The sequence below is a fragment of the Colletotrichum navitas genome (genome assembly GCF_030913465.1).
Source record: "Colletotrichum navitas strain CBS 125086 chromosome Unknown LY79scaffold_10, whole genome shotgun sequence".
Lineage (NCBI taxonomy): Eukaryota > Fungi > Ascomycota > Sordariomycetes > Glomerellales > Glomerellaceae > Colletotrichum > Colletotrichum navitas.
This window is the reverse complement of record NW_026850556.1, coordinates 156,604-174,015: the sequence shown is the minus strand read 5'-3', so window position 1 is coordinate 174,015 and position 17,412 is coordinate 156,604. Positions and strand designations below refer to the sequence as shown.

The 17,412-nt window shown below is 55.8% G+C and overlaps 4 protein-coding genes across 4 annotated transcripts; 2 read left to right on the top strand and 2 right to left on the bottom strand.

Moving 5' to 3' along the window:
- Positions 1-5,617: 5,617 nt before the first annotated feature.
- Positions 5,618-8,374, top strand: LY79DRAFT_508657 (uncharacterized protein; the record flags this gene model as incomplete). Its single annotated transcript, XM_060553965.1, has 3 exons — positions 5,618-7,334; positions 7,386-7,883; positions 7,935-8,374. 3 exons carry the CDS (start codon positions 5,618-5,620, stop codon positions 8,372-8,374), a joined length of 2,655 nt encoding a protein of 884 aa, XP_060417666.1.
- A 319-nt stretch (positions 8,375-8,693) lies between these two features.
- Positions 8,694-9,985, bottom strand: LY79DRAFT_32610 (pyridoxamine 5'-phosphate oxidase-domain-containing protein). The gene has a single exon (XM_060552455.1). It carries the CDS (start codon positions 9,855-9,857, stop codon positions 9,027-9,029), a length of 831 nt encoding a protein of 276 aa, XP_060417665.1. The 5' UTR covers positions 9,858-9,985; the 3' UTR covers positions 8,694-9,026.
- Positions 9,986-11,027: 1,042 nt separating this feature from the next.
- LY79DRAFT_542835 (uncharacterized protein) lies at positions 11,028-13,216 on the top strand. The gene is made up of 2 exons (XM_060557019.1): positions 11,028-12,108; positions 12,212-13,216. Exons 1-2 carry the CDS (start codon positions 11,349-11,351, stop codon positions 13,045-13,047), a joined length of 1,596 nt encoding a protein of 531 aa, XP_060417664.1. The 5' UTR covers positions 11,028-11,348; the 3' UTR covers positions 13,048-13,216.
- Positions 13,217-13,656: 440 nt separating this feature from the next.
- LY79DRAFT_32552 (uncharacterized protein) lies at positions 13,657-14,373 on the bottom strand. The gene is made up of 2 exons (XM_060552450.1): positions 14,273-14,373; positions 13,657-14,085 (listed from the first exon to the last, which is right to left on the bottom strand). The coding sequence occupies exons 1-2, from the start codon at positions 14,276-14,278 to the stop codon at positions 13,738-13,740; spliced, it is 354 nt and encodes a 117-aa protein (XP_060417663.1). The 5' UTR covers positions 14,279-14,373; the 3' UTR covers positions 13,657-13,737.
- Positions 14,374-17,412: the final 3,039 nt, after the last annotated feature.

The window sequence follows — 17,412 nt, the reverse complement described above, 5'->3', positions numbered from 1 at the left end:
CTCGACAGCCCATCCAGTCAAGGTCATATGCGGCGTAACCTTCAATATTGAAATCGCGTCGATGGAGGAAAGAGCTTGACTATTAGCGGGCCATCTCGCTGGTCTTCATCATCAAAATGGTTCCTGGGACGTGCGGGAACTCCGAAGACAATTCTCAAGGCCCCGTGCGGTCTTGTGATGCTTGTGAAAGCGGCTTATGCCATTCCAAGATGATGTACGGAGCTTAGCCGAACCCATCCATTTTCATTCTTATCTTTTTCAAAAAAGGGGAAGAAAAAAAAACCACCCTTTCCCCTTTCAAACCCTCAAGGATATGAGACGAAGATGTTCGAGCACGATGGGGAAAGTAAACAGCCCACGGGTTCCGATGGTTGTCAAACTCGGAACCATACCTATTAGCATGTCGTCTCATGTCAATGCAGATCAGGCCCCCAGCTGTCCAGTGCTTGTGCTTTTGGAGTGGAGACCTGAGTTGATCAAGTCACAGCCGGGGGTTCGGTTCTGCCAATGTCGTGTGCCGTGTGTCGTTCTCGCCAAAGCAGCGAGGTAACGAATGTCGTTTGCCGCTTAAGCCCCTTTGTCGCCGGCCCTTCCGCGAGGGCCTTGGAATAATAGTCCAAGTAGGCGAGAGACGCGAGACCCCATGGACGAGAGACGGGGGTCTCAACATGCGGTGCAGACTTCCGAGACTGGTCATCAGCTGAGGGGATAGATAGAAGCTTGCCCCAACACCCACCCGGGCCAGGAACCGTCAGGAACGGGTCCTTGTGAACCCACCCGCTCAGGTATTGGTGACGTCCCAGCCGAAGCTCAACGTTCGAGAACAACGGCCGAAGCAAAGGGGGACGATGATCTTTGACGCTTGCGCCCCCGGGGGCGGCTGGCTTGGCTGACTTGCCGAAGATGGACGTGTCTCCAAGCCACACGCGGCGCCCCTTCGGGTCTACCCTAATGGTAGCACAGCGGTCTGAGGTCAGTGTGACGGGCTTGCAAAGACAGTGATGAATGACGGCGGCTTCAAGTCTGGAGAAGAAATGATCTACTGGATCACATCCGTAGTGATGTTTGGCACAGCACCCCTAGATCGGTCCTTGCAATTCCACTTCTGCACCAGCTTCTGCAGACGCTAGGTATACTTGCATCTTCCGCACCTTTCCCTAGCAGATACAGATGCGACCTCTAATGACATTCTTGCTTCTCTCCCGACCAAACTTCCCCCCTTCCGTCCCCCATTCCTTTCTTTTTCTTCTTCTCTTTGCTTCGTCGTCGTCGTCTTGTGTACGCTTTGCAGAGAAGAACTCGGGGAGGGGGGTGAGAATCCGAAACCCAACGATTCCGGTGAGCGTTAAAAACTTACCCCGATTTATTTTTGATCCATTGCCTAGAGATGGAAACAAACGCAACCCAGATGAGCAAACACCATGCGGGAAAGCCCACCGCAGCTGCAACACGACAAATCCCTTCAACTCATCATCCTTGAGACGGTAGCCACCACGGTGCCACACTAATGTGACATGGCATCTGACTGGCCGTGGGAGTGGTGGGAGAGGAGTTTGTATGGGATGCGGATCATTCACTCATAACCGCCTACCTAGGTAATCATAAAGACAAAAACCCTGTTCTGGAGGATCAGCGAGGATCGTGTCTCGGGAAATTCACATGCCCGCGAGCTGGCGGCGCCTGCCCTCGACATTTTCTGATTCTGTTCTGCTATAGATTTATTTCTTGCCTCATTTCCCATCCAGATTCCACGGATGGAGCCGGCCCATGCTTCCTCGAATTCTTTGGTTTCGTTCTTCGTTTTCCTTTTTCCAGAAGCCCCAGGCCCACCGGTGAGTTGGAACTGGATACAGGGGACTCGAATGTCGTGTTTTATTGCGACCTGGCGATCATGGGTCCCTTGCCCACCAGGTCCTCTTCGCTGCTAGACTCTCTTTGCGCATCCTTCTGGCTTGTCGCTGGCAACGGACCTTGCCATTAGTATGCAGATAGCCATGCGAGGCAAAAGCAAGCAGGAGGGTGAGCGCGGCAGGGCTGTAATGCACCCTCGATGCAGTCTGACATCGGTGATGAAGAAGGGCATAACTTTGGCTGGCACTGTTTCGGGGAAATGACCTGTGGCCGTCAAACATGACACTCTCTTCCCTGTGGCTGCCCTGCGACCAACCGAAGCGGCCATGGAACTCTACTGGCCGTCATCTCTTGTTGTTTTCCTGCCCTTCCATGCTTTTCCGCTCTGCGCTAGCTCCCACGACGAGATACAAGGGGCGGACAGTGTCAGTTGAGTCTGGCATGGCCTATAAGCTAGGTAGGTAGCTCGTATGGGACGAGCGACTGATGGAATCACAACACAGAGGGTACACGACTGCCATCCATGCCTGCAAAGCGCGGAACATCCACATTCACGCACCCCCCTCCCTTTCCCCCGGTCCCAACGAGGCGCACAGATGACGAACGAAAGGAAGCTCCTTGATGGGCTCTTTTTTCTTTTTTTTTTTTTTTTGTGTTGTTGTTGTTGATTTTCCCTCATGCTTTTATTCTCTGCCGTCTCCACGACTCTCCTAATTTCTCTACCAGCCTACCTCACCAAGGGTATCTGACGTGGACTCGCCAAGAGATCTGAGACTGCCATGCTGCCCACACCCCCCCTCTTGCTCGGAAGCGAACTTCGGGCCATGGCCATGGTTCCGGCTCCCTCTTCCTCGCGCCCTTTCTCTGCCCCGGCCACACCTCTGGCTCCCAGGATCGGCTGCTATATTCAGATACGTGAAGTAATCAAGTCAAGGACGCTCTCTCCCGCAGTAGGGGCTGGGCATGGAAACCTACCCTGCCCTTGCTTGGTGTAGGTATGCGGCGTACGGCTAGAACGAGGGGTACACCAACAAAGTGGACATGGCCATGGTCCTCGTCTGTCCTATCCCGTCATGATTTGCACCAATCGTCCGCCCAGTTAGAGGGGTCCCCTTTGATGTGCTGGGCTGGACTTTGGGGGAGGGGGGGGGGCGCGGCCTTTAGGCCTGCCCTCTCTCGATGAAGTCCAGTGCAGAGGAGGCAGCAAGAAGAGTGGACGATAACAAGAACGAAGTGCCACCCCCCCCTGCCTTGGCAGCCATCTGGCCGTGTTTCTCTTGTTGATTCGCATTCATTTCTTGTTTTAACAACCCATCTTCTAGCTGTCAACTGTCGTAGACTACATCTGTCTCTTTCTCTCTCCCTCTCTCTTTTACCTACAGGTCTTCCCCCTCCCTTCTTCATGCCTGTCTTCCTAGCTCTCCTCTCACTTACTTGAGTGCCAACTCATTATCGTTTACTCGCATTCGCCCATCTGTATCTTGCAGCAACGGCTGCTTGGCTGGAATTCGCGTCCCGTCTTCCCGCTGCAACCTCCGAGAGGTTAACCGCGCTGCAGGAACTTGGATTTGCACCGTCCACCGTCATCGGCGATAAGACGTCAGCCCCTCCCTCCCCCTTGTCCCACGAACGACGCCACTTTTGATTAGCCACCCCAGCAAAGATTCACGCTTGGAAGGTCGCCACAAGAGAACAGGATTTCCGGCGGCAGCGAGGAGGAATTGCAGGTTGGAAAAACCAAGGCAGAAGCGTTGGAAAAGAAGAAGACGGGGACAGCACCAGCGGATGAGACGAACACGGCGAGAAGCTTTTATCCCATCACGACAGCTCCAGCACCACAACAAACGACTTGACACCCAAGATGCCGTCGTTATCGCTGCTCAGACGAGGGCACAAACATGACCAGCAAAGACCGGTATCTCCGCAAAAGCAGCAACTGCAACAACAGCCGCAACTGTCGCCACGACACGAGGATGATGGAGAAGACGGCCCTCAACGACAGCTGTCGGACTCGCCCGGGCCCGAGGGAACGGGAGTGCGAGAACGCAAGTTCTCCGCACGGGATCTCTTTGGAGGGCTGCTGAGTCGCAACAAAGGCCGGAGCAGCAACAGCAGCAGCGCGTCGGCGGCAGCGTCGTCAACAAAGTCCGGGCGGGGAACCGGTGCCGAGTCGCCAACGAAGCTTCCTGTAAGTCGAAAGTCTCCTTCAAGTCAATCAATTAGTGTTACATCGTGCACCGCCCCTTCTTGTTCCATCTACCTTGACGTCTTCGGTTTCCCAGACCGTCGTCGGTCACTTGCCAATCCGTCCTTCATCTTATTTGTTGTCGTGTTGGTTCCCTTCCTCCGTCTGCATTATCTACTCAGGCTAGGTCCCTGAAGCGAGCATCAATGAATCCGGTGCCAGATCTCGGCTCCAAGCCCCCCCTCCCCTCCCCCTTGATGTTCCCGATGCACCTGCCGATACAGCTGAAGATGAGGAAGTCCTCAGAATAGCAGCAAACATGTTGGGAAGATGTACGTGTAACCGGCGCTTCTTTCAGCATGCAGAAAGCATACTGGGCAGTTACAGCCTCGGTATGCACAACCAAGTACCACCCACACCTCATGTTCACTGTCACACCTCGTTCCCTTTCTCTCAGACCAGGTTCAGTCTGGCCCCGGCGGTGTCGGTGGGTTTGGTTTGTCTTGGCTAAGGCTGGATATTCCGTGCACTACAAGACGCGGACAAGCCGTGGACGGCGAACGGACGGACGGACAGACAGACAGACTAGACCCCCCGGCACAGGGCAGCGGCTCCCAATACGCGTGGGTACCTTCTCCCCCCGGCCCCTGCCCGGTCTGATGGTCTGGTGACGGGGTCCCGTCCCTTTCCTAATACCCAAGTGGTGTGTTCCCCCTTCTTCTTGCCCTTTGGCTCTAGGTACCATTCTGCCTGTGGCTTGCACCTCCTTCCCCTTCCCCCACTCCACTACCGGGCTGGATCATTGCGACGCGGCCCGAACCCGATGCCCTTTGAGAGGAGACAGACAGTATTGGCAGCCACAGCTGTAAGTCTGCAGCCACCACCTCATTCCTACCCTGTCACTTCCCCGCAGTCACCCTATATCCATCCAGTCCATCAATGGGAGCTGCATCAGGCCACTTTGATCTGCCCATCTGGCTCATGCCGTGTCATCTCTCCTGCGTGTACGTAGTAGTCTGCTTGGAATCTGCTTAGCAGTGACGTCCGTTCGAGATGCTCAGACTCTGACGATCTACGTCCCATTACTCCCTCGCATGTCCTTTTTTCTTATGCCGCGTGACCACCGCCTCTCGGGAGCTTCAACACCCATTGTCAATCCGCCCTCTCTGCCCTTGTCCTATAGAGTGCTTCTTCTTCTTCTCCTCGTCCTTTTTCTTTACTTCTCGCAAGCTGTTCTATGCTTGCTTTGGTCACCTCAAGCCTCTCAAAGCCACTCAAGACAAAGGGTCTCCCGTTTACACAGACGAAGCAGGCAGTCCTGCCAGCCAAGTGCCCTGCCGTCTCTCTACCCAGGCTTTCCCCTCAATTGGCTCGATCCTCTTTGTCCGACCGTTCCAAAAACCGTTGTGTCTTACCAGCAAACCCCAGGTTTCTCCTCCGCAGAGCAGCGCCGAGTCCCGTTCTTCTCGGTCACCGCCCCCTCTTAACCCCAACAAGCCACTCCCTTCCCCGCCTCCACTCGACAACGAGCAGCAAGCCGATGGCCCGACGCTTAAACCAGTCTTGAAGCTGACCAAGATCATGGCGACTCTCAGCGACGATGATGTTGAGAAGCTGTTCTCCGGTGCCCCCCAGTATTTTGCTCGCTCCGAAGGCCATTACACCGGTGCCCCACACCCCTCGGTCGCTTTCCCATGGGATGAATCTCTCGAGATCCGCGATCTGAACGACCATGTCCAGATCGAGGACGCCGCCTGGAGCTGCATCACTGCCTGGCCTCACGTCACGAGAGACATGAACTCGAACCCAGTCGCAATCAGATGCGCCAGAGAGAGAAAGCGAGCCCACTTCACCCCGCGATGTCGAGAACGGCCTAATATGCTGAGCATGCAAGGACTGGAGAAGGGCACCATGGGGTACCAAGCTGCTCTCGAGATGCCCGTTGGCGATGCTCTCCAAGAAGAGCAATTCGGCTTCGGCAGCCTCGGGCCCAAGGCCAATGCCATTATCGAGCAGCGCAAGGGGATGCTGGCCTCCAAAGATGGCCTTCGCCGCCTTGACGAAACGGCCATCTTGGATCAACTCATCAAAAACAGCGAGAGGTACAAGGAGAACCAGGTCCACAGGAAGATCCACAACACCTTGTACAATGAACTTTTCCTAGGCATCTTGCATCCCCCGACCCGTGTCGTCGACCACCAAGATCCGTACAGTCTTTCTGTGCAGATCCAGGCGCTTGTCAAGGTCCTTGCAGCACCCAATGTCTGGATTGACTTCTCCCACGTCGAATGGAGGATCCGCCTGGGCCAGATCTTGTGGGGCTCTTTTGAGGGCGACGACGTCGAAACCGACATCGACATTGAGGATGCTGAAACAAACGAAGAGCGCAGGGAAGAGCGGTATTGGCTGTTGCTCCAGGTCCTCCTCTCATGCGAGCTCCTCATCAGACTAGACGCTATCACGGAGGGTGAAGAGCTGGGCATCGAAAGCATCAGGCCGGCCGAGATCAAGCGTTTCGAAAAGGATGCGAACACGACAGTCAAGTGGTCGTTACACCTTGCACGGGCTTGGCTTGAGAACATTGAAATAACCGAGAGGAAGGTCGATCCGGCCAACACACAAAAGCGTAACTCGGGTGGGTGGCTCGCATCTTTGACAGGGAAAATGAGTTTGCAACCCAACAACATTCACGCTCATCCACACGATGACGTCTCTGTCTACACCATCCAGGGGCGCTACAGCGAACGACAGGTCAACGGTCTGACCAACTTTGCGAGGAAGCTGCGCTGGCCCGACATTGAATCAGACTCGCACGCCGAGCAGATATCGGAAACGGCCAACAAGGTCTCGGAGGCTACGCCGATTCACACTCCCGCAGAAACACCAATGAGTATCGATACGACGAGGTCGTCCTATTTCGGGGGCGGCCGAACTGAAGCAAAGGTCACTCGCCATCCGTCCGGAAGGCACAAGATCTCTGCTGCGTTGCACCCATCTGGTTGGTTGTCAAAGTCTTACGTATCCGGCTTGATGCTGCCCGGTGAAGGGTTATATCACTTGATCATGTCCACTCTGTTGGAGAACGACAAGGAGGCAATGGCCAGACTGGGCCCGATGGCCAACCTCTGCGGTGGGTTTGTGTACCGTGGAAAGAGTTTCTGGAGTACAGCGTGCATCATCGGCCGCGTTCTGGCCGCTGGTAAGGGTTCTGCCCAGTGCATGGGATGGGTCTCTAGCGACATCACCCCTCAAGGCCACGGGGACGGCTGGGTCAACATTGACGTGGCTGAAGTATCAGGTATGTGCAAATCTCAAGAGGTCTCGATGACTGGAGCTGACAGCATCCCAGAGGACATGAAGAAGACTGGCAAACAGGCCAGGCTCTGGGCAAAGACCCGTGTCGAGCGCGATTCTTGTATCTTGGGCGACGGGGATCCTAGCTCGGTACTGCCCGCCGACTTTATCATCCCCTACGAAAACAACTATCCCGAGCCGCCCCCTAGTCTGAGCATCTCGTTGCTATCCCTCAACCTTTCCTCGCCCGTGGATTCAGCCCTGTCCACTCCGACAGAAGAAACAGTGATGACGCCGTTATCCGATGTGACTAGAGCCCCCGAACTCTATACGTACCCGTCGTCTATCTCGTTCTCGGTCGGCCAACTTGGGGGCGAGGCGACAGAGCACACCTTTGCGCTGACCAAAGACATACACTTCGTCACAGCCCATCCATGCCATCCGTCTTCTCATGTGAGGGTTCTGAGGTCGCCATCTAGTCCTACTATCCAGCAAATCGACGTGGACGGCAGCGGCATCAGCTGCCAGAGCTCCAAGCCGGTCACCATCACAGGTAAGATGGTTCACTCCATCTCCTAAATCTACGTAGACTAACCATCTCCAGGGCATCCTCTACACAAGTTCTTTACTTACACCGTCATCCACCTTTCGGAGCTCCTCCAGAAGCCCGACGCCTCACTGAAAGATCTCCTTCTCAACGCTTCATCCGTTCGACGGCCCTCTTACACCCCCAACGCGAACACCACACCCCGTGTTCTGGTGATTGACTGCATAACCGGCTTCAAGCGTCAGCCTCCCACGCAGGAGACCCCCACCTCTCCCATACTTGAGCGTACCGCCAACGGCGCCAACCCCGCTACGACGAACATGCACCTCGAGTCCCGGCGTCGCCAGTTTGGCAGCGACATGGAGATTTTAGTCCGTGCCTTTTGCGCGGAGAAGGGCTGGAACGCCATCATCTCAAGGCGCAGGCGGGGCTGCCTCGCTTGCGCCATCAGAGAGGCCGGCGCACTTGCCTGGAAGGTCATCATCCGTGTTGACTAAAGTCGTACCAATTCTTTTCTTGCTTTTATTTCGTTGTGTATATTTAGAGGCGATGGATGTCATCAGTCGCTTGGGCGTCAAGGACTCGGGAAGAATTGCGCACGGGGTACACATGCCCACGTACACACTAGGCATACATAGCGTTGATTTCCGCGGGACGACTGACTAAGAGGTAAACATATGGACACGGGTGTATGCATTGTTACGTTCTGGGCTGTAGTGCAAGATACCCCCTCCTGATATAACACGCCGTAATGATGAGCTTCCTCTACTCAGGTCATCTTCGTCATGTAGCTCGAAATGTAGAGACCCTTTGGTGTTCTTGTGTGACTTTGTTTAGCGAAGGTATGTCTCGTGCAACAGCGCATGCCAAAACCTGAATAGTAGCCTACAGCGAAAGGACCTTGTTCGTAAAGCTGGCAAACAAACACAAATCATCTATCCATCGCCAGAGGGAATTACAGGCACACCTGAACCGATTCTTGGCCGATGCCTCAAGAGAGGAGACCTGAAAACACTATTCGACCCTGAACTGGTATCGTTACCCCCTCCCAAAAAGACGCGCGCCGCCTGCTCGAAATCGACAACCCCGTGGCCGACCCAGGTGCTGTAGGCCGTGCAAAACCGAACCGCCCTTCAATGTGCCCCTCGGCTAGAGGTCGGCGCCGTCAAACCAGCTGTCTGCGCTCCACTCCTCCCAGCCACGCTTCTCACCGGGAAGCTCGATGGATTCGTACTCCTCGCGCGTGACGTTCTGCCACTCATCGAGGGGGATCCAGCCGATGTAGGCGCGGTCGCCAAAGCCGCCGATCCAGTACACGGATGTGACGACGAAGCGGACCCACTCGGACTCGTGGACGGGGCTGCCGGGGAGCCAGTACTTGGCATCCGGGTGCTTGTCGACGAAACAGTGGGCGAGTTTGAGGGAGGTAACGGGGTCGACGGGGATCTTCTCAAGGTAGCCGAGCAGCGAGAAGCGCGGCAGGTTGGCGGCGGAGTAGGGAACGGTGTCGGGCGAGGCGGCAGCCGCGGCTCCGGAGGAGCCAAAGAGTTTGTTTCTGAGAGAGGAGAAGAGGGAGATGCGCTTCGCGGGCGGGTAGGGTGGGATCCAGTGCATGGAGAGGGAGATGTTGGAGCCGGCGCGAACGTTCTTAAAGGAGGTGGCAATGGTGATGGCCAGGATCGTGGGGTTGCCGCCCCCCTCGCAGTCAGCGACGTAGTCCATCAGGCCGATGGGCATGCCGGAGAGGTCGCCACCCGAGGCGGAGCGCGCGCCGGCCGGGAAGACGGTCGAGAGCTCGGCCAGTTTGGTTCGCGCGAGGATGCGGCGGCCCATGACGGCGGACTCGTACGAGGTCGGGATGCGGGCGGCGTCGGCGTCTGAGGGGGAAGGGTTGGAGACGAGGTGTAGAGGCATGCCGGGCTCGAGGATGGCGGTGGCCGCGGTCGCCGCGAGGCCGACGAGGAGTGCGGAGGTCTTCATGTTCGGAATGCTCAGACGGGACGGGGACGAAGAGTACTCGAGGTCTATGAGAGGACGGGGAGGGGCACTTCGAACGTAGGTGTGTGTATGTGTGGGCGAGGTTTTTGTAGCAAAGTGCTCGCTCGAGGTATGCGGTCGGATAGATACGGGGGTGGGATCGATCGTACGAGCCTTTCGGAGTGCGGAGCGGTCTCGGCGAGGCTAGAAAGAGAGCCAAGAAGTGCGGATTGAGCTTTCGAGTGCACGCAGGGCGGTGATGTCTGCTTCGGGGGCGGCTTCGTTGGTCGTGGATGACCGAAGAAGGCTGAAGAAGGGGGGGACTCTCTCTCGCTGGGATCCGCCGGGAAACGCGGGAGAGGGGGGGGCAAGCTCGTCGGGGCCTACTCTTCAGCGAGCTTATGGACAGTCACGACGAGTCGGGTTTCGTAGCGGCAGAGGCGGTTAGTTTGTAACAGTGGGCTGGTGCTATCGGGATTGGTCATTCAGAAGGTTACGTTAGGTTCCTCATGCCGTGTTTAGCAACACACGTTGGCAGAGGAGAAGGGCCCATGTGATGCCTATGATGAGACGCTTGGAAAGCGGCCTGGGGTCAGATCTGATAAGCCAGAGGTACCCACTCGACCGCCGGGAATGGGCAGGGTGCCTAGGTACGGTGCGCTGTATATGCGAATATCAGACGTCTCCGGCACCATGGCTGGGGAAAGAGTTCGTGCCCTACACAATCTGGGTTGCATCATCTTTTCCGCCCCGAGTATGGGAAAGTGTGGTTCGAGGAATAATTAGTTATGGCGTAAGATTGGAAAATACAGACGAACGGACGGCTTCCCGGGTGCCGGTTAACAATGTCTCGTTTGCCGAATGCCGGGTGTCACTCATCGCTGCCTATCGGCTTATCTGGTGACCCCTGGGGGACAGTGTGTAGGACAGTCCGTTACCGGTCGAGGCAGTTACATGCAAACTGTGTGCTGGATTTTTCAGCGGGTGCACCAACACTGAGGTACCTGATAAGATGGAGGGAGTTGCTAGTCACGCTAAGGATTCTCGGAGTAGGAGGTACCGCTACAAAAAGGAGCCTTTCACCTTGGCAAACTCTGATTGGTGCGCGGGCATGTCTATCCAGCCGAAAGGCGCAACTCCCACTGGGCTGCGAGCCAAGACATTCAGTGACAACATAGACATCCAGTGCATTGAAAGGTGCAAGCCCTTCGCCTGTGACAGCATCGTTGACAGCGACCAAGAAGGCGCGCCCTTCCGGTGCCCAAACCCCGAGCCATCATTCCCAAGTTCTTACATTCCGATTTCCATTGTTTTGGCCGCCTTTTGAAGGACACAGCCGGCACTTAAACACAAAGGGCCCGGTGTCTCACTCTTTGCCCCGCTGAAAATTCACTCGAGTCTCTGAGGGACCTCACCTTGGTTGCAGGGCAAAACGGGCCTCGATCGTCGCCCTTATCAGAAGCCGACTGCACCCTCGGCACCACCAAGTCTGCCATGGGAAACAAGACCGAGATGGCATCATGGAACGGTCTCCCCGTCGAGCTCAGGGGTCTCATTCTCGAGCATCTGGCATTCAGCGCCGTCGCAGAGAGACGCTCGAGAATCTGGAAGGCCAAGAGCAAACGCCATGATATGGGCAGCTACGCCGTCGTGTGCCGCCAGTGGCAGGGGTTCATCGAGAAGATCAACTTCAGCAATCTCGAGATCAGCACCGCCAAGGACCTAGCAAGCTTTGACGAGATACTCCAGGACCCAGCCCGCCGCTCCTACCTCCGCCGCGTCTCACTCCGTGTCGAGCTGCCGCGCTACCCCAACAAGCTCGCCAAGGTGCCCGAAACCGACATCGAGCAGAACGAGAACGAGGTCGCCTTCACGCAGGGCGTCTGGAACTTCTTCGACATCCTGAGCAAGTGGGCGCCTTCGGCTTCGGACATGGAGCTCGAACTGAGCGCCGCCTCGCCCAGCGATAAGAACAAGTACTTTGGCGAGATGGGCCTGGACCAAGACGGCAACTCACGCTTCTTCGACCACGACCTCGACTTCTGCTTCATCACCGCCGGCTGCGACCAGATTGGACGACACGGCTTGCCCGAGGTCCCGGTCATCAGCAGCTGCCAGATCTTGCGCCGTAACCACCGCAACTTCTCATCTCGTGCGCTCCTCACCATTTTCTCAAGCCTGCCTCGGCTTCGGGAAGTTCGCTTTGAGCCGTGGCATCAAGTGGACATGGAGGCACAGTTGGAAGTCGACTCAGGTATGTCTCTCTCTCTCTCTCTCTCTCTCTCTCTCTCTCTCTCTCTCTCATCTGAACGGGTGGGTGATAGATAAAGAGTCAACGGATGTTTACCTCTTTTCAGATCACGCTCGGAGTCTTCCCTTCTGGCCGTCTCACATCAAGCGGATCAGCATTTTTGAGCATTTCGATGCCTTTGCCGATGGCGGCGAAGGCGAATGGGAGGATGCTGATTCTGGAGACGAAAATGAGATGGAAGCAAACACGGACCCTGCCGCACCTGGTCCCGCCATGGCCGAGGCCGACGACGTGGGCGATGTCCCGAGAACGTCTTGCCCCAGTCTGGGCCACAACCTGGGCCATCTCAGTCTCCAAGCCGAGGAAATGGCTGTTTCGAACGTGTCCGACGCGAGCGACTTCTTCGAGGGACTAATTTCCCGTAACCGATCGCCACCCGTGTGGAAGCACCTCCGTCGTCTTGCTCTGACGTCCAACATGATGATTGATGGTGTCGACGCCGAGCTGATCAACAACGTCCTTCGCACGGTGGCCACTGCTGCAAAATACATGCCGGTGCTGCAGATTTTAGAGATTTACAAGACGGATCAGTTTGGTGGCGCCGTCTTCCGCTACAGCGTTGACTCGCTTTCAACGACAGCCTCCTGGGAGGGCACCTGGGACTTCCGCGTGGAGAAGGACGTGAAAGCGGCGTGGGCAGAAGTGTCAAAGAGAAACACCGCCCACGACATGGATTTTCTGCCTGAGATTCACCTAGGTGACTATCGCGGACCATACGCCTTCGTTGACGAGCACCTGAAGACGAAGGACCTCGTTCTCCACCCGAGCTCGCTGGAGGACATGCTGTCGAAGAAGATGGACAAGTGCAAAGCGTGCAACGGATACTGTGCGCACCCAAAGAGCGCAGAGCAGATCTGGGGTTCGTTTGGAGACGATGCATAGACTACGAAAGCATGGCCGATGCATTCATACGAGATCATGTATAGATACCCTGTAGAGTACGCACATTGCACGGCCGGTTTAGATACAAACGGGAGGATGGTTGAATAGGTTGCATGGTCGTTTGGATAGAATCCAATGAGGCAACATAGCTGCAAGTGCATTGTCCCCAGCCTAGTGCTATCCCGTTATTGAGTGAGTGCTTCAGGCTTCCTCGCCGAATGATTCATTTCGCCCGCGCCACTGGTCCACTGAGACTACCCCCATCTGGTCAGAGCCAAGGTGCGGATTGGGTGGTTGGTTGGTTGGTCAGACGATTGGTCAGTTAGCCATAACCCCTAAGTCCGAGGTTTTACCCGTGCATTTCCTCCGGGAGGCAAAAACGAGAGAAAGCGGGTTCAGCCATAAGCGGAAGGAAACCCCCTCGCTCGCCCTGCTCCTTCTCCACAGTCAACACGTGACGTGCACACAGAAATTCACTGAGCCAAAATTGCTGGTCCCGCAATCTACTCGCACGCAACCCGACGCCCATCCGCCCGCGCAGAAGTCGACAAACCCGCTCTCGATTTCCATCGACAACCAACTCACTGAAACACCACAGCAGCAACTTGTCAAACCGTCACAATGGGAAAGGTTCACGGATCGTTGGCGCGTGCCGGAAAGGTCAAGTCTCAGACGTAAGTCTTTGCCCGTTTAGACAGCCAGCCCATCTCCAGGTGTTTTTCTCCCTTTATTTTTGGAAAGAGAAGTGGCGACCGCCCAAAACCCGGCCATCGCGGACGAAGACGAGGGAAACAACCGGTCGGAAGAAGGAGGGAACACAACATTCGATGTCAACGGTTGACGACGACGCAAATGACGAATGCAACGGACGCGATGGCCGACCGGGCGATGCTGAAGCCTGTCAGCCTGATGAACTAAACCGATCCGATCACTGACCATCACGATAGCCCCAAGGTTGAGCCCCAGGAGAAGAAGAAGACCCCCAAGGGCCGCGCGAAGAAGCGTCTCACATACACCCGCCGCTTCGTCAACGTCACCCTCACCGGTGGCAAGCGCAAGGTACGCTTTCCCTTCGGCCAAGGCCGCCGCCGAGTCGTCTTTAGATACCCGTGAATGATGTTTCGTGACTAACGCCACCCCGTAGATGAACCCCAACCCTACCGCTTAAGCGCCTTTTCTCTCTTACCCCACGCATTCGATACGACTCTAGGAACGTCTGGGCCACTGGCATGAGGGTGGAATCGACGGACAATCAAGTTCAAGGGTGGTTGGCAAATTATGGTGAAATTTGGGAAATTGCCGTCGTGGTCGGGGTTTATCCCACCCTCTCCCCCTCCGCCTGCTGATGGCGCGAGACTGGGTGCGGCTTGGGTGTAGATGCTTGTCCCACCCGGCCCGACGAAGCAACAAGAGACAAACGAATGCGTACAGCAGAAATACGTAAAACTATTTGGTTTTCTGGCATTCAAAATCGGAAATGGGGAACTCGCTTGTTTTACTTTTGCCTATGCCTCCAAGTCTTGAGTCCGCTGGGTGCTGCCAAGGCGGCTGGGCGGCTCGCCACAGCTTGGGGAGAAATACACGATATTTCTTCGGTCATCTGCCGCATGTCCGTCCTCCTCTGTTCAAGTGCTCCAACATGATGGCCGTTTGTAGAGAAGAACACATCCGAATACCGGTGGAGACTTTCGTTGACGATTGGGACCTTACAGATGTTTGACCGTTTATAACGCTTTGCACACTTGTCGCCGACTTTTCGCTCATCCAAGTCCGCCTCAACAGCGGTATGTGCCAAACAGGCTTTCCACTCGGCCTCGTGGGCGTTGACATGGCGACGGGTGGTTGCATCATGCTACCAGACTCAGGTCTGAGTATTGACCTGGCCAACAGTTTGAATCTGCTATTCGTCCGCACATTATGCACTGCAACCATATACCCGGTTGAAACCAGCCTCATCAACACTTCAAGTGGGGGGAAATGACTAGCAAGTTGCCTCCCCCTCCCCCTCCCCTCCCCTCTTCCAGCATCCATCATTCAACCCGATTGCCGCCTCTGCTCAGGACCCCTCCTCCAACAGACCTTGAGGCGGGGGGCGGTCTACCCGTCCACGAAGTGGAGGATGAGTAGTCGTCCGGGTACCCCGGCCACGCCCCGCGCAGCTTCCAGTAGCACTCGTTCCTGTCACCGCCGTTCGCGCCGGGGCAGTACGTCGCGGCCCGCCTCATAAGCTCCTCCATGAGATCCATCTCTTTGGGGAACTTGGCGTTCTGGCGCTCTTCCCCTCCGACGGCGACGCGGGCGTCGGGCCGGGAGAGGACCAGGGCCGGCGGCGACACCGGCAAGGGCCGTTGAGAGGAGGGCGGCGAGGGCGGCGACACGCATTGCGGTGGTTTTGCCCTGGGCGGTATGTTTTGGCTTCGGGTAGGTATTCCAGGTTATCTTCTTTTCTTCTTGTTTGGCGGGGACGAACATAGTGTCGAACTGGGCAGTTGCCCGGAAAGAAGGCTACGAACGACGCAAATACGCCGGCTCGATGGCAAATGTGTTTTTGCCCAGGGATCTATTTCCGTTGTACAGGTTTGACTTTGGGAACACCACGGCCCATACATATCCTCAAGGCTCTTCTGACCAACGGTTCACTATGCGAAGCTTCCAATGGTAGCATCGCCTGGTGCAGGTACAGACATCCGGAATGCTGCAAAGCTAGTGTAAACGGTCCTTGGCCGCATCGTATAAAAGCCCAATAGCTTATGGATGGCCAGTTTGTCCTGGCGGTTCAGCTCGGCATATTTATTTTGCCCGCAGGTGGTGGAGACGGTATCATCACGAAACTCATAATGAGATGCCCCAAGATGTTCATTCTCTGGACGTGAAGTCACAGAGAGCTCCGGGAGATCTACAGCCCATCACTGATCGCTTTCGGCCTGTCAATGGAGTCCTTCGAGCCCTTCAACCCCCCACCTCTCGACGAGTCGGTGCTGAACGCTGACGAACAAAGACCCCTGGCCAAGCTCCGTCCCGGGCCGTCCTTGCCTTCGTCTCCTTGCGCAGTTGACGTGTCACGCTGAGAATGCCTCCCCAGGCAAACAAGACCACTACATACCTTTGGCCAAGGAGACACAACGGTCTCCTCCATACGATACTTGATCCCGCCGACCAGGAAAGGCCACAACGTTCCACGGAAGACGGTTTGGGTGTCTGCCCTGTATGCTCCCGGCAAGAGGGGGAGGCAGCTCGGCCATCACACTGCAGCGGCGGTGGTGGCTGGAGAATGAAACCTATACACAAGAGGCAGACCGACAAACATCCCGGGCAGAGAAGAGTACATCCGTCTTCTCGGGACTGTCACCATGGAGGTACCCGCCACATCCTCAAACGCATCCCTCCTCTTTCCCACCCCTTTCGGCCGCCCATGATGAAAAGAAAGGCAAGATAAAAGAAGATTAAACGGGGGGAGGGGGGACAGAGAGAGAGAGAGAGAGAGAGAGAGAGAGAGAGAGAATTTCAGAGTAACTTGATGCCATTCAGCTTATAATCGGAGGCCCCAGGCCAGCCATCTGGGTTTCCCAGCTTGCCCAGAAATATGCCACCCAGAAGACCAAACGATTTATGAGACCGTTGGGCGCGGAGCTCACGTTCGGGGCCAATGCCCCAGCTGCCAATCTCGTGGGACCACGGGATCATGAAAGCCCGTGTTCTTTACCAGTACGTAATGAGCCCTTCGTCTTCACATGTATGTGACTGGTCAGGTAGCCTGGCATCAACACACCGCACTTTGCTATTACTTGCCTCAAGAAATGTCAACCAGCCAGGCGTTGTCTGGACACAGACCTGAATAGGTACACAGTCAGAATAGGACGGAGATTGTGATGAAGAAAAAAAGAGGTATCTCAATTGATCTCGTTCAGGTGCATAGCGCTAGATATAATCAATATGCAAGACACGTGGCCCTGCTTCCAGTAGACCGCCAGGACGTTCAAAGAAGCCGCTCTAGGACCGCTTCACAAAATTAAATCGTCCCGCCCCAAAGTCTGATGATACCCAGACAAAGAGAAAAAAACACCCCCATACGCTCAAGGGTACCCTGACGGAAACAAACTTCCTATCATGGTCGTAAAAGGAGAAGCGGTCGCTCTTCTAAACATCGTCATAAATCTCCCAAGCTTCCATCGGCTTCATCAAGCCTCTCATCCCTCAGCGCATTAAGTCGTAGATCGCTGCTGACGTGGGCTGGGGATCCCGCGATATGATGTACACACGGAACCCCCCGCGAGTCGCTAGCCTCAATTGTAGGATATCGAGTAAACAAATCAGGCCGCCCTCCATTATCTTCCCATACATAGGCGGCCCAAAAACAGAGGGCCG

What these genes read in the sequence shown, in the direction of transcription:
- LY79DRAFT_32610 (XM_060552455.1), bottom strand. Translation starts at nt 9,857, where the DNA reads ATGAAGACCTCCGCACTCCTCGTCGGCCTCGCGGCGACCGCGGCCACC.
- LY79DRAFT_542835 (XM_060557019.1), top strand. Translation starts at nt 11,349, where the DNA reads ATGGGAAACAAGACCGAGATGGCATCATGGAACGGTCTCCCCGTCGAG. An exon ending in ACAGTTGGAAGTCGACTCAG is followed by an intron (nt 12,109 to 12,211) that starts GTATGTCTCTCT and finishes ACCTCTTTTCAG; the next exon opens with ATCACGCTCGGAGTCTTCCC.